This window comes from Atheta coriaria, unplaced genomic scaffold (genome assembly GCF_025399875.1).
Source record: "Atheta coriaria isolate IRGN ID8LTWV9N9 unplaced genomic scaffold, Caltech_Dcor_3.1 hic_scaffold_10_pilon, whole genome shotgun sequence".
NCBI lineage: Eukaryota > Metazoa > Arthropoda > Insecta > Coleoptera > Staphylinidae > Dalotia > Dalotia coriaria.
Window position 1 is genome coordinate 7,567,789 of NW_027045452.1, and position 16,527 is coordinate 7,584,315.

A 16,527-nucleotide genomic window follows, 5' to 3' on the forward strand; every position below is an offset into this window, starting at 1 on the left:
TAAATAAAAAACGAAAAATGTTTGTGATATTCCAACTAGCGACCTCTACCGAGAGCTTTCAGAACTAAAATTAGAAAGGTTTTGTTCCAATGCGTAGTGTTACACAACACAATAATCGATTCCTTTACCAAATATTAGTTTGTTAGTATTGCCATGTAGATGGCGCTGCGCGCTGAGAGTTTCCCACAATTTCCATCCGCTTTCCGCGCCGTGCGCCGCGCGTCGCGTACTTATTTAACCCGGCCGCTCGGCGGTTAGTTAGTGACATGATATCACGGGCACAACAACGCGCCACACCGAATCCGTGCGGAGAGACATGTATCACCATGAATTCAACAGCAGCAAAACTTCTATTTGCGGTGAGTACCTTCGCATTGTTTCAATAATCAATCTATCAACAAACAAATATTTACCGAACGCGCCTGTGGCGTAAAAATAGAATTAGCACGTTTCAACTCAACACGTATTTAAAGCACTTAAAGAATGATGAAATAACTTGCAGTTGTGAAATGTACAAATTTTCGGTATTTTTAGTCATTCATGCGTTAGAGAAGTTAGGTTAGAATTAAAATGTGTGTTATCGATTGTGAATGAAAATATGCAACACACCGGCCAACGTGGAGGCGCGTAGATTTTGTGATCTGTGCGTGTGTGTATGAGTTTTGCCGCCGTTTTTCACCACTCGTGCGCTGAGGGTTGCGGGATATTGGGGGCATGCCAGCAACGCCCCGCTTTTCCACTACGCGTGAAAACCACCAGCTGGGTGATCGTGATAAATTATAGGATTTATAGCTGGATTAGAAAATAATGTGGAAAATTAAAAAATACAAAAATTTAAAAAAATAAAAAAAAGTTTTCTGTAATTTAAAAACGTTTTTTAGTATCAGGCTGGTTTATATAGTTTTGTCTTTACATTTGTTTATTTTTTGCTCTGTGACACGTAACGTCGGCGATTTGTTTATTTGTTGATGTGCTCGTATTACAAGATGGTGCGTTATGCACGAGTTGTGGAATGTTGAGTGGAGTAAAAAAATATTTTTATATATTTTCGCGATGGCAGCGCCATCACACTAAGCTGTGCGTCGCCGGCCGGCGCGAAAAATCTATAATAACGCCGAAAAACGCGCGCGCCGCCACGCATTGCCACTTTGAAAATGTATTTATGGCTTATCTAAAATTAAACATAATTTAACCAATGGTTTATGCAAATTTACGTCGCAAATGCATAGTTTTGGAACGCACACAGTTGATATTTTGTTATTGCTAATATGATTACGGATTACGCCATATTGCAAAACTTTTGTTATTCGTGTTGAGGTATTTTGTAATTGTGGATTTTTGGAGCCAAAAGTTTTCGTTTTAGTTGATTCGGTTGGTTTTAAGTATGTTTTTGGAGTTTCTCCAAAAGTTCACTCGTGATTCTGAGATTTTGCGTATTGTAATGTAACATTTAGACTAAATACAAAACATGAAGTCTTTATTGCGATACGGATCATTTGATCGTGTTCATGCAGGTTTAATGTGGTTATAAAAAGGCGTAAAGCTTTCAGAGTGAAGCTTTTATATGTAATATTAATAATTTATGTCTGCTTTGAAGACAAATTAGGGTAAATATTGAGTTAATTTTAAAAAATTTTAAAAATCTAAAATTTACGCTTTAAAAATGTTGTTTTTAATGTTTTTATGCTTTGACTTAAGTTAAGTCAGTTATCTAACTTTATGCATTTACGTATGCATTGAAAATTGGCAGAATTTGCAGTACAAATTGATTCGTTCAACGCGTGGCAGGAAAAGGACTAAAAATAAAATTAAAATAAATTAAAGAAAAAAATGTTTACGAATTCATCAGATGAAAAACTTTTTTAGAAAACGTTTTAGTAATATACACCGCTAAATTTTTATTTTATATGCATTATCAATTTGTCTTGATTTGTTTAAACAAAAAAGACTATCTAGAAAAGTATTGAGCGGGAAATTTTATACAGTAGCGCTTTATTTTAATATAGACTTTTTTTTTTTTTTTTTTAATGTAGACTTTCTAGGTCAGTTTTTACGACTGCCGCTTGTCTAGCTGACAATGTTTCAAACAGAAATAATATTTATATTCAATAAATGTCGCGTCGGTTGAAAATATTGGTAGAAATTTGTAATAACAAAACAGGCGTGTGCGAAAATTAATTTTAGTACCGAAATGATTAAAGTTTGACTGTTGGTAAACAATATTTTTGCAATAACAATTAGTCAGGGATTTATACAAGGTTTATCAGTTGAAAATTGTAATTTTAATACAAAATCCTGAAATGAATTGAAAAAACATTGATTTAATTAAAAAATAATAATAGTTTATAAGTATCAAATAGCTAAACGGGAGTTTTAGTCTCGGGATTGATTAAGAGCTAGTGTAGGAAGTGTTTAATCATTCGGGTGTTTAACAACGTTTAGCCACGTGATGCTTACGTTATTTTTTCTACTTCCACTGAATTTTCATGTTTGGTTTTTGTTTTTGTAAAGTATTGTGCTGCAATTCGCAAGCGTAGCCTCCAACTCGTGACTAAAGCCCGTGACTAAAGTACTTTAGTCACGGCATTGACCATCCGTGTTTAAAGTAACACTTTTTGTGTCTAAAAACGCAAAAAAACTTACGCTTTATAAGTGAAACTAAAAAATACAATATTTTTGCAATAACAATTAGTCAGGAATTTGTACATAGTTAAATTTATCAATTTTAACAAAAAATCCCTAAATTTGATAGAAAAAACTTTAATTTAATTAAAAAAATAATCAATACATTTATTGCATCACTTGATTAATTAATGAAACGTTATTAATCTTTTACTCTAACTCCCTTGTTGAATATCACACAAATTTCATTAATATCTCCGCCTTTTCTGTTATTATCCGAATAACAATAAAATGACAGACATACTCGTAACACTGGGGTGATTCATTAGACGCGTCCTCGTAATTCATTGTCACCTTCATTAATTTACGATGTTTTGTCGAAACGCACTCCTAAACTATTTAAGATTACGAATTACAAGTACGAGTATAATACGCGCGAAGACATTTTAACAAAACAGTGTATTGCTATTATTCATGTAGTGATTAACGTATATAATCAATTGTTTAAATTTACTTCAAAACTTCAAAATGTTCAAAATATTCTTTGGTTTAATACTTAATGTCTAACTTTATATTGCGGTAATGTGGTGTGTTTGTAATTAGTGATGCTGTGCGAAACAAGTCTCACGTTTAATATTTACAATTGATGACGCGTGCTAAAACACATATTGATTTATTGTAACACGCTGATTTTGTGGTTTTTAAACTGGGAAATTTTAAAATATTGTGTAATACCGCTGAAAATAATAATAGTTTATATTGTTTCCTAGAATTAAATGTCTGGTGAGTTTATATTATGATTTTTATGATTTGTAAAATTGGTTGCATACATTATATTGACATGCTTATGTTGGAGACTTGTAATCGAACATAGGAAATCACATTATAAATAAAATTATCGTGTTTTCAAGCATTAAATATCTGGGAAATTTATATAATGATTTTGTAGGAGTGTAACTTTGGTTGCATACGTTATTTTGACAGTCCTATGTTAGAGATTTGTAATCGAACATAGAAAATCGCATTATAAACAAAATTATTGTCCAATTTGATTCTTTTACTAACTTCATTTTATAAAATGATGTTTTATGGAAGTTAAGTTGGTTGCATACATTAATATGACAGCTCTATGTTGGAGACTTGTAATCGAACATAGTAAATCTCATTTAAAACAAAATTATTGTGTGTTCAAGTCTTAAATGCCTGATAAGTTTATATAATGATTTTTATTGTTTGTAAAATTGGTTGCCTATAATATATTGACAGTCCCATGTTGGAGATATGCAATCGAGCATAGTAAATCCCATTTAAAGCAAAATTATCACCTAATTAGATATTTACACAAATGTTTCGTGATTACCATAACAAAACTACCACTTATGAGTATAATTAAAACAATTACGTGTTAAACGAAGTCACGCACTTGTTAATATCCACTAATTTGAACAATTTTCACCGCCTACGTGTTATTTCGAGTGTATTAACCTAAAAATGTCTACTAATTACCCAAAGGTCATTCACAACGCTAATCTAATCTTACATAACCCTCATTACACCATAACCTAACCTAAGAATTCTTTTTCTTCAAAAACAAAAACAAAAAAAGCGTGTCAACCACTGTGGTTATCATAACACAATCATCTCGTTTGTTTTCGCTGCGCTTCCTGAAAATTGCGAATAATTGAAAGCGGCGACGTCGTATAAAGCCGGTCGAGAGCTCGAAAGTTCGAGAAGAGCTGGGAGAGAGCCGAAAGCGGGCGCTAATGTCATTTCGGCGTCCTTCGCATATCGATCGCGGCGGGCGTTGCGCTGCACATTGCTCCGGCTAGGGTTAGCGCGATCGGCGTTGAGGGTGGCGGCGGCGGTGGCGGGTGATGCGTGAGCGGGGGCGGCGCCGCCAACGCAGCACAACCGGGAAAGCACAGTCGCATGCAAATTACAATTTTATCTTCAACTTGAACTTGCCATTATTTTCATAGAGCGAATATTTGAAGATTTTATCAAAAATTTTACTCTCTACGTGACCAGATTAACAAATCACCAAAATTTTCATCTTAGAATCAAAATCCACCATAATACGCATGCGCAGTAGAAGAAAAAATTATTATTACATCAATTTTTATTGTTTAAAAGTTAAAAATTTGATAAATTTTGCTTTTTTTAAGTTAAGTTTTTTATGTTAGGCAACCAACATTGCATCCGACCATGGAATAACCTCTAAAGTACGCGCGCGATTCCATTATCCAAGTTTAACAGTTCTCGGTGCTCCTTTCTTGGAAATGTTAGCAATGTCACTATAAATTAACTGCTCGGAAGACGATACGCATTTATGCATTGTGCGCGTCGCGCTTCAACTCGTCCACTCCGTCGGCCATTTTGTATATACGTCATATATACAAACCCCGCAATTGTGTGTGTTGTGTGTGTGTGTGTGTGTCATGTGTCCTTGACTCTCGTTTCGTTTCAGAGAACGAAGCGCTGGTCGACGCCACCCCCAACAACCACCACAACCGCCACCAATGTCACCACCATTCATCCATCCACATTGTATCTCTCACCAATATTGCGAAAATTACATTTTACATTAACATCATAAGTTCTAATGTAAGTTGCAAGTTAAGCTATTATTGGATTTCATTCACTCTCTTTCACCTTATTAATATTTATCGTGGATAATTTTCTTCACTTTGGTGTTTTTATGAAAGATCAATTATTAATAGTTCAGTTACGTGTTGAAATCGCGTGAAGGTCACATTTCCACATGATTTTATCACTTTCCACACGCAATGCTTCACTTTTCACTATATAACCATATTTTTGTAATTGGCACATAGATGGCGCTACTTAAAATTAACCTCAAAGAGTTATTATTAGTAAATTTATAGCTAAAGGAAAAAAATTAAAAGACTCTCTGGGAATCTCAACACATGCTGCAACAGAAAACACAAAACACATGAAAATAGATTTGACGCAGTTGTTCAATGAAATAATAATATCGCATGATTTGTGTGTTGCTGACTTGCAAGGATAAAGTTCTCACACGTGGAACCACGTCACGTGTGCGCACCAACTTGTAAAAACATAAAAGTAGGGTTAGGTTAAACACAAGTGGCGTAATCACACGAATATATTTCACATAGTTAAATGTTGTTGAATGTTGAAGTAAAACAAGTTTAATAAACTTTTCACGTTTAAATCATCCACAAAACGACATTCAAGAGAAGTTTTGTTGAAAGTTTTGAAGATATTACGTGTTTCTGCTCTTTTTGTTTTCGTTTGTTCGAATTATAAAATTAGATTCGCAGAAGATAGAAGGTTTTAAGCGTTGAATCAAGTTAAAGTAATAATATTAAGTTGTTGAGTATAACAACTGGTTTTGATGTTCAAATAAAATTAAATTAGATTTCTGCAAATATTTTTTTACCGACGCAGCAGAAAACTACTCCGCGAAATTCCATTACAGGAATCTTCTTTTTATCTTAACCTAATTTTTTATTTGAAAAGTAAAAGATTCTTTTGTAACTTTTTGTGCTTTTATTAAAATCCTCGCAAAAAGACTCAAAAAGTTTAATCTTTAATAAAAACCACATCTATGAACTTTTACATTTAAGGGTAACTACCCTAGATCAATGATATTTGTAGAGGGGATGTAGATATATAGATATAGATGTAAATGTATCAGTGGAACACTAGAAAGTAAAATGAAAGCGAAACGAACACGAAATGATACGATATTCATACATCCAGGTTCATTATCGATCATTACGAGGGTTGTTACCCTCATTCACATGTATACAGTGTGGAAACACTCAGAAAACACACAAAAACAAAAAAAAATTGTGTCGATATCGAATAGATTACTGAATTGTTAATTTTAGTAATTGACGGGGTGTCATCGCACGCGAAACACAAAGTGTGACAATTAATTAATTAAGGGTTGTTAACAAGGGTCGAAATAATTATAAAACTAATTAAAATCTAAGAATAAACACTGGAATTTGATTTAATCATTACATGTTTACAAAACTTTTGAGTTAAACGAATAAACAAGTCTGAAAATCATAAAATTATACAAAGTGTTTAAAAATTGAAATTTTTATTGTTTATTGTTAGAAGTCATAAATCTATTCGTGTCTAGCAGAAGTATCGGTGGAATGAAATTGTAAATGACTAAATTACTTACTTGAACGTTGAACAATTCGTTAAATGAGTAAATATACAGAGTGTTATGATAATATTTTATTTTATGAAGGATTTTATAAATATTTCCGGGTTTTATATTATCTAACACTCTGTATAACTGGTGTGGAGTTGATTTTAAGCTCTGTAAAGAAATGTCAATTTTGTTAAGTCTCTCTGCGCTCCGCTTTGCTCCGCTTGGTTTCAATTGATGGCGATGGCGACAAAGTTGAACTTGTCCTCTTCCCGTCGCGCCTCGGTCAAACAATTTGCTGCGATTCGTCATGATTAAGCCTAATCATTTTGGTAATGCTAGTGATTTATTCCGTTCATTGCTTTTACACTCTCTGAACTCATAAATTTGACATCTGAACAAGTTCAAGAGAATGTTTGTTTTTTCCTGTTAGTTTGGTTGCCTATATAGTAATAAAAGTTGTGGTTATGATTGATATATGATTATATATGATATATTTACAAATATATTTCGAAAAAGAACGTTTTATGTTAGGATAAACGAAAATATGTTCTTGTCAGTGTAATATGAGTACGAAATACAATTTCAAAGAAGATGGAAATAAGCAAGCGAGGAAAAATTGTGCATTCGCTTGGGAAAACGCGGAAAATATGGAAGATGGCGTTTAAATCTAAATGGATGGCAGCGATTGCAGGATCACATTGAATTGCAAAGGGAAACAAACATTTTTTACATTTCTACATAAATCTAGATACAGGTTTATTATTATTATTATTATTTATAGGAATTGAATCTCGGGATCAAACGGATTGAAGTTTAATTTATTTTTAGGATTATATAACTCTAGATCGTGTTTTTTTAGTTTTTTTTTTAGTTTTTAGTTTGATTTAAACACAAAAACACAAAATTTTATTTTTATTTTAATTTTTAGAATAAAATTTGGAATATTTTCATTATTTTCTGTTTTTTATGTCATAAAATTAATCGTTGATTATTTATTTATAGTTTTTACGTGATACTATTGTGTTTTTAACATAATTACTTTAATTTTTGATTTTTTACATTGGAATCTCGACACCATAAAAATTGTATGAATTTTTCACGAGCCGCACATCCTCGTGCCGAGCGAATAAAACAGAATAACTAACGCATAAAATAAATGCTGAACTGACGTCAATGGAAACCAATTTTTTATATCTCTCGCACGAAGCGTTTCATGTTTTCTGTTTTGTCGAGTTTTACTATTTCCGTACTCATGACTAAAATATTTTCTTTATTTATTAATCTGTAAGTTAAAAAAACAACCTGAATGTTATTCTGGTTGCCTATAATAAATTCAGACGCAGTACACTACACTGCATATCCAGGTTAGGTTAGAAACTCAACTTATTATGAAAATAAGTGAATTATTGGTTGCCTATAGTTTAAAACTAAAAAAATGTACAGATTGTATTTTATCGACTGGTGTCGTTCGTGACAGATCATGTGCGATTATCATTAGCATTTCCAATTTGAATATATGAAGTTTTAAACCGTTTGGAAACGCGTTCGTGCATAACTGATGGATGATGATGCATCTATTTGCAGAAAGCAACTTGCAACCTGCAAAAGTGGCATTCGAACATATTTCACATTTCAGACGCGCAATAAATCACGCCCGGACCCAAATTAACCCACATTTTATCTTGTGATGTCCGAATCTCCAATGTAAACACGCCTCGTACGTCAAATTTCAATTGGCTTTTCGCTCAGACTGAAATAACACGAAATATCAACAATTCTCAACGCTCAGATTTAAATTAAACACAAATAAACTTAATTATTTTCAAGTTTACATAAAAATTCAACAAAATTCAATGTTTGTCATTATCCCTACTAATATTATAAATGCGAAAGTCCTGATGTATGTTACACTTTCACGCAAAAACTACTTAACCGATCATCATGAAAATTTGTACACATATTCTTAGTGGTCCCCGAATGGATATAGGCTACTTTTTATTTAATAAAAAAATTATTTTTTAAATAAAATAAAGAAATTGTTTAGCCAATAATACCTCAGCATCTGACTATTTGACTACTTTAACGCCATCTAGCATTCCAGCAATGAAGCTCAAACCTAAGTACTAGAGTACCATCACACTGTATTATCACACTGTATTACCGACAGCTACGTCAACATCAAATCCAATTGACTACACTATGGAGACTGTGCACTATACTTGCATAGAATATACTTTCAGCCATTTTAAACTTCCCGCCATTCTACTTCATTGTTACTTCTTCTGTGACTACAGACGCGTACGGAAGCAACTTCATTATTATAGATATTCGCGAGCGAAGCCGCGGGTTAAAGCTAGTAATGAATAATTTCACATATTGACCGGAGTGTTCAATGCGCCCGAGTCTTGTTTTGATTAATTGAAGCTATAAATTATACACTTGGCGATGCAGACGTGGTAGGTTATGTCGCGCGCGTGCAGCAACCAGACTAACTCCGCTGCGGTTAATGAATTAACTTGCTGCGGTCACCACTTCATCGGATATCAAATTAGACCACGGAATTTGCGAAAACTAAACGAGGAGATTTATTTCTTTTTAATTCATTAGACAACTTTGCACATGACACTTGAATTAATAACAATTGTAATCATGATCTAAGTGGAAAGCAATTCTACTTGTTTTAATACAACGCGTTGTGAATTTTCAACAGAAATAAATAAATATTAAAAGGGTTTGAGGACCGCTGAAAATTCCGGGCGAACTCTGCACGAAAATAACTCGCACAACAATTGGATGATGCACGAGGTTTGCTTTTTGCCAAGATTTTCGCCCGATTTTTCACGGCTCTTTGCATAAACACCGTCGTAACTTTTGCAGGAGATACGATAATATCACTGCTCTTTTATATAAATTATACAATGTTATAATTATACAAAACAACATGTATAAACTACAAACTAAAATAATCACAAGAAAAACAAGAAAATATACGACGCACTTCAACGGATAAACAAATAATGAAAATCATAACATGTTGATCAGTATTTAACTTAAAAATGATGCGCAGTTTTCCAGCGAGAGAATTTTCAATACCTATTTGATTAATACAACGGTTCAAAGACCTTATTTTCCTTGAATATCAGGATTTTCCTTCGGAAAATAAACATGTAAAGAGAATAGCCGGCATGACGTCAACAAAAGAGTAAATCCTTGTTGTTTGCTAAGTTTTGTTTGTCCGCTGAAACTCTGAAATGATTGTTTCCAACGATAGCGATTTTTATATCGAAAGAAGTATTACTACTTGTGTTACATTAATGTAAGTTGGGATGCGGACAAAAACAACGTCAGGCGTAAACTCGTCCATAGTCACTCACTGTTTCCAGCGAGAACGATTTTTATACCGAAATAAGTATTACTTCTACTTGTGTTACATATGAGTGTCATATGGGTTGCCTATAACAACATAAACGCGTAAATTCACTCATAAAATTCTAATTACTCGTTTATTTCATCTAATAAATGCTTAAAACTCCCTCCACGGTAATAATTCATCCCCTTTTTGTGTTATCACACAAATTAGTGTAATTTACGTTGTTTTTTCTCCTCACATTTTATTTTCTCGTGAATATAAATCACTAAAACCTCGAAAACAACCGCACAACAACCTTTTTATGATTTAATCCCGCGGGATTAGGTTTCCTATTATTTTTTCTCGGTCCGAGGTTCCAATCTGTCTTGATATTGCTTGTTATTGTCTTGTAAGGCATCCCAGTTGATAAATACGCATAATTTATTTCATTTCCACGCGGTTCTTAGATGTTAGCATCTAAGGTAATATAAATAAACACACGATTTACTTTCGTCCTTTGGTTTTTAGGTGAACTCTGTATGTGTATTGTATGTGCTTAGATTAATGTATGAAGCATGTGCGCAAATAATGTGCAAATCGGCGGGGTGTATAAATAGTCCGGAGCAGCTTATTACGTGTATGGCGGTGGTACTTGTGTTGATTGTTGGTGTGTGCCATTGTTTCACGATCGCTGGCGCTATTATATTGAGTGGAAACGACAAAAACCGAGTGTTTTGTACTTCTATCCAAGTTAAAACACTAAAAAACTAAGAAAATTCAGTTAAATCATTAAAATAGGTTAAGTAAATATGGTTGCGGTGTTGGTAGATGTCAAAAATAACCTGTTAACCTCAAAATGATGATTTGAGATGATTTTGAAGTGTTTTCAAGACGATTCGGTAGATTTTGAGTGTTGAGGCGTGCGTAATTGCCATTTCGGTGGGGGCTTTCGCTGGCTTGTGAGCTTTCGGCGGACGTGCTGAACGTGGTGGTCATTTACACACGTCGACGCCGGCTTCAACAACGTGACCATGCCCGAAACATATTTAGAATTGTTCGGCGATGAGGCGCATCTCAGTGTCGCACCGCGGTCGGCCGGGAGAGCAAGCCTAAAACATTCACATCACCGCTGAACTTTTTATTTTAATCACAGAGTTGAAAAACAATCATTTTTTTCTAAGAAATAAATCGAAATAAAAAAGGGCGCCATCTTAACGGTGGATGATGTTATTAGATAAACTCAAGACACTCTTGGATTGTCCGCGCGTACAAGAATCACCTGTGAAACACAATTTTCAAGGTAATATTAACGAAAATGTGAATTTTGATGTATTTTGATATGGCGGAAATATAATTTCAAGGAAAAATATTGTCGACGTGTGGCGCCGTGTGATGCATTCAAAGGAAAACATTTAAAAATAAATTCGCACGAGACCGCACCGAATTTTAAGAATAAAATTTTCCTCGCCGAAAAGCATTCCGGCGTCCGTGCGCCATGCTATTATTGAACTATCGGTCAAGATCGTCGGCGAACGCGACTAAATTTAGCGAGCAAACGAATTTTCGCCGCGGATTACGTGCACTACAGCTACCTGACGACGAATGACCAACCACAACTTTACAAACACTAAAAGATTACAATAGAAATGTTTTTAATGTGAAGCACAGCTTTGTGTTTAACCCTATTTTTATTGCGCGTGTAATATAGGCAACTTTAATGTCATTGTAAGATGAAATTGGCAATATTCTACAAAAGGTCAATATCGACTGATGTGGGCTCGGAAACTAATGCAATTTTCGCATTGAAAGCTCAAATTACACGACGTAAATTTGTTGGCGATGTTAACATGCTTTGCTACAACATTGGGCACTCAAAAGCAAGCGAAAAAAAGTAATGAATGAAGCGTGATCAGCGCTGATTGCCAAAAACACTTTTAACACACTTAAATGACTCGAAACAACGTTTTTTGCGTTTTACATTATTGTTCTATGACCTAAATTAAGTGTTTGATAAAAATATCTTTGGTTGACCGATTTTTTGTTTTGTTATAGGCAACAATAATGCGTCCCCAAAGGATGGCCTTCAGTGGCGCGGCCGCAATGGCGGCCACTGCGGCAGCGGAGAGTGCGGCGTCGGGAATGGTGGCGGCGGCATCGCTGATGGCGGGCACGCCGCCGAGAACGGCTGCGGGGGCGGCGGCGGCGGCGTCCAGGAGAACGGGAACGCCGGACCGATTACAGACAAGCTGGAGGGACAGGACCCAACTGAGAACGACGCTATTCACCTCAAGAGACGGGTGGGACTCGTCAGTGGGGTGGCTCTAATTGTCGGCACTATGATAGGTAACCCAATATACATCCCCGTATTTTAATCGCAGATCAACATAGGGAATTATACAAAAATATTTTTACATTTTACATTTCTGAAAGCACTTTGTCAATTTGTCGCTTTTGTGGGTTTTATTGAAATCCCTCATCATTCACATGTCCGCTCGCACATCGATTTGATTAAATTTCCTCGCCCACTGCTTATTCCTCTCAATCCGGCACTTTACAATGAGGGTTTCTATTTCAATTCCGCAAAAACGACATTTTCGACAGACCGCAGTAATCGTTGCTTCCGAATTGAAGCAGATAAAAGCTCTGGGACCTTGAGTTTTTTATATTCTTCAACTAAATTTTATTTATTATGTCCTTTTCTTTTTGTTTTGAAGAGCTTAAGTTTGGTTTACGATGTTTTTAGTGCTTTTATACATTAAACGTTGTTTTGGCACACACCACGAACAAAATAAATTCATCAAGTTGAAACTATTGACTTCTAATCCGATTATTTGCAGGATCTGGAATATTCGTCTCTCCATCGGGTCTGTTACAACGGACTGGTTCGATTGGAATGAGCTTCGTGGTATGGATGGCGTGTGGTGTGCTGTCTTTACTAGGTAAGCGTAAATCTACAAACAAAATGGCGTTGATTAACATTTTTTAAATGAATTTTAGGGGCACTGTCTTATGCTGAGCTGGGAACGATGAATACGTCCTCCGGCGCCGAGTACGCTTACTTCATGGACGCGTTCGGAGCCCCGCCGGCGTTTCTCTTCTCATGGGCGAGCACCCTGGTGCTCAAGCCGTCGCAGATGGCCATCATCTGCCTCGGATTCGGCAAGTACGCCGTCGAGGCTTTCGTCACCGAGTGCGAACCTCCCGAAATCGTCGTGAAGATGGTAGCGTTGCTTGCAATTGGTAAATAAAACAACCTAAAACCAAAATAATAAAATTAAATAACAAAAATAAATATTTTGCAGTTGTGATTCTTTATATCAACTGCTACAGTGTGAACCTGGCTACAAGCGTGCAGAACGTATTCACAGCCGCGAAGCTAGTCGCCGTGCTGATTGTAATCGTCGGTGGAGCTTACAAAATGTTCGAAGGCAACATTCAGCATTTACGTGAACCTTTTAAGAACACCGAGTATTCCATCGGCAACATCGCCACTGCATTTTACAGCGGTCTGTGGGCGTACGACGGCTGGAATAATCTCAATTACGTCACGGAGGAGATCAAGAATCCTTCCAAGTAAGTTATCCAGATGAAACTTTCCCGCTAGCATTCAATTCCAATCCATTTGCGTTGAAACTTTAACTCGATCCCAAGACACACACTATCCCAACTTTTCTAATACATTTTTGTGTCTGGCTTCTCGATAGAAACTTACCGCGCAGTATTGCAATTGGTATCCCACTGGTAACCATCTGCTACGCGCTGATCAACGTCTCGTACTTAACCGTGATGTCCCCAATGGAGATGATTACATCCGAGGCTGTTGCCGTTACATTCGGCAATCGCTTGTTGGGAATGATGGCGTGGTTGATGCCGTTGTCTGTGACCATCTCGACGTTTGGCTCTGCGAATGGCACGTTGTTTGCTGCTGGTCGGCTGTGCTTCGCTGCGAGCCGCGAGGGTCACATGCTGGATATCTTGTCCTACGTGCATGTCAGGCGGTACACTCCTTCGCCGGGATTGATTTTCCACGTAAGTTGTCGCCGGCCCCGTGTACGGGGGCGGGCCGAGGATGTCCCCCAACGGTAAGGTAACCGCATCTTGGTTGTTATCTCGCTGGTGGTGTGATGTCGACTCTCGACTCTCTCTATCTTTCGTATCATGTATCAGAACGTCGCAAATCCAATACTAACCACGTTGTGTTATCACGTATAGTCGCTAATTGCCGCTGCCATGGTTTTGTACGGTACCATAGACTCCCTCATCGACTTTTTCAGTTTCACGGCGTGGATCTTCTACGGTGGATCAATGGTTGCTCTGCTTGTTATGCGATACACTAAACCAAACTATCCAAGGCCCTATAAGGTATAAAACACATAAAATTTTTAGTAAAAAACTAATTTTTACTTTTTTTATGTTTTTTAGGTGCCTATCATCATTCCAGTGTTGGTTTTAGTCGTGTCCATTTATTTGGTCGTTGGTCCCATTGTGGACAAGCCCACGATCGAATATCTCTACGCCGCGTCCTTCATCTTAAGCGGGATGATATTTTACGTGCCGTTTGTGCACTACAAGATGCACATCCCTTTCATGGGTAAATTCAACAAAACATATCCTAACCTCACTTAACCTTACTTTTATTTTACAGGGAGAATAACGGTATTCTTGCAAATGCTCTTAGAAGTAGCGCCGACAACTTCAATGTTCGACTAGATAAACAAAACCTACGAGTATCTATAAAGTATCCTATGCTCAGTTATTAACCCGTAATTAAATGTCATATAATTCGCTGGGGCTGAGCGATGAGAGAGGGTGATAACACATGGTTACAAGTTTATGTTACTTATTCGCACGTTAATCACTTTGTTTGTGTTGTTTTCATTCATTCATCTTTGCGCACATCCCGATTTACACACAGAAACATAAGTTTTGATTTCGTAGTTGCACGAATCATTCCTCCCTTTCTTTCATGGCGGCCCGTGGGGTGCAACACGCCGCCATCTTAGTTCGCGCGTTGTTCGTATGCCGTTTTCTTCCGTTTCGAAACTCTCAAGCTGAACATGAACAAACTTAAAACACTTTCAACTAAAAAACATGCATAGGACAAGGAGTGGAGAGCAAGAAAGCAAAAAGCAATACATTCACGTAGTGAAAATCAAAAGGAACTATACGATGACGAAAACCACGAAGAGAATCACAAATAATTCAAAAAAGTCTGAATTTTTTATGAGATAATCATTATTTTTATATACACGCGACATGTGAGTGTGTGTGTGGACATTTCGAAACGATGCAGAGGAAAGAAATTAAAAGACACTTGTAACCATGATGCGCAGACACGCAAGTTGACGTCGACACGTCGTTCACTTGGTCCTTTTTCTATAATTATTATCAAATGTTATTGCTAACACTTTTTTGTGAAAGAATTTGATTTATTACGGGCGTTCATGGTAAAACTATGGTATTATCATTCCTTACCGGAACGCCAGACGCCGTTTTGTTATTTATTTTGATATTTTTCATTAATAAATAAGTTGCAACAATCTGAGATTGTTTGCTAGTGATTAATGAAGAAATGTAACTAGGACACAAGACACACACAGACAAAATATCGATTTGCTGTGAGGCAGAAAGGTACCTGTTGATAAAAGAGGAGTATGAGTAGTAGAGTAATTGGCAGGCAAACATTCAGTTCTTGTTTGTAATTTGATTTCACGCGACATGCATATCAAGTGTACCAGAACGTTTTGTCTGATTTGTGAAGTGTTAGGATCTGAACATGTTGCTCTACATCGATCTTTTGATTACATTGTATTTCGACACGAGCGCGTTGACGATATGTATAGTGTTTTATATAATTTTAGGTTTTAATGATATATTTAATGCAGATAAAAAATTTATTGTTGCCAAAATTAATATATTGTAAAGAGATGAATACAATAAATTGTTTTCAATTGAACTGGTGTTGAATTTTAACGCAAAGAACTGGAAATCCCTACTAATATTATAAATGCGAAAGTCCTGATGTTTGTTACACTTTCACACAAAAACTACTTAACCGATCATCATGAAAATTTGTACACATATTCTTAGTGGTCCCCGAATGGTTATAGGCTACTTTTTATTTAACAAAAAAATTATTTTTTAAAAAAATAAAGAAATTGTTTAGCCAATAATACCTCTGCATCTGGCTATTTGACTACTTTAACGCCATCTAGCATTCCAGCAATGAAGCTCAAACCTAAGTACTATAGTACCATCACACTGTATTATCACACTGTATTACCGACAGCTACGTCAACATCAAATCCAATTGACTACACTATGGAGACTGTACACTATACTTCCATAGACTATACTTTCAGCCATTTTAAACTTCCCGCCATTCTACTTCATTGTTACT

General features: G+C 35.9%; 1 protein-coding gene across 3 annotated transcripts; it reads left to right on the forward strand.

Annotated features, from left to right (window-relative positions):
* Nucleotides 1-254: 254 nt before the first annotated feature.
* sbm (L-type amino acid transporter sobremesa) lies at nt 255-16,083 on the forward strand. Of its 3 annotated transcripts, none has more exons than XM_065313343.1 (9): nt 255-359; nt 12,180-12,470; nt 12,965-13,066; nt 13,125-13,367; nt 13,430-13,700; nt 13,832-14,156; nt 14,340-14,489; nt 14,550-14,718; nt 14,773-16,083. In XM_065313343.1, exons 1-9 carry the CDS (start codon nt 317-319, stop codon nt 14,835-14,837), a joined length of 1,659 nt encoding a protein of 552 aa, XP_065169415.1. In that variant the 5' UTR covers nt 255-316; the 3' UTR covers nt 14,838-16,083. The 3 variants fall into 3 exon arrangements, with proteins under 3 accessions (XP_065169415.1, XP_065169417.1, XP_065169414.1); XM_065313342.1 differs by lacking the exon at nt 255-359 and adding an exon at nt 11,192-11,427; XM_065313345.1 differs by lacking the exons at nt 255-359; nt 14,773-16,083 and adding an exon at nt 11,191-11,427 and having other exon boundaries at nt 14,402-14,489; nt 14,550-14,690.
* Nucleotides 16,084-16,527: the final 444 nt, after the last annotated feature.

What these genes read in the sequence shown, in the direction of transcription:
- sbm (XM_065313342.1), top strand. Translation starts at nt 11,349, where the DNA reads ATGATGTTATTAGATAAACTCAAGACACTCTTGGATTGTCCGCGCGTA. An exon ending in GAGATCAAGAATCCTTCCAA is followed by an intron (nt 13,701 to 13,831) that starts GTAAGTTATCCA and finishes GCTTCTCGATAG; the next exon opens with AAACTTACCGCGCAGTATTG. An exon ending in ACTATCCAAGGCCCTATAAG is followed by an intron (nt 14,490 to 14,549) that starts GTATAAAACACA and finishes TATGTTTTTTAG; the next exon opens with GTGCCTATCATCATTCCAGT.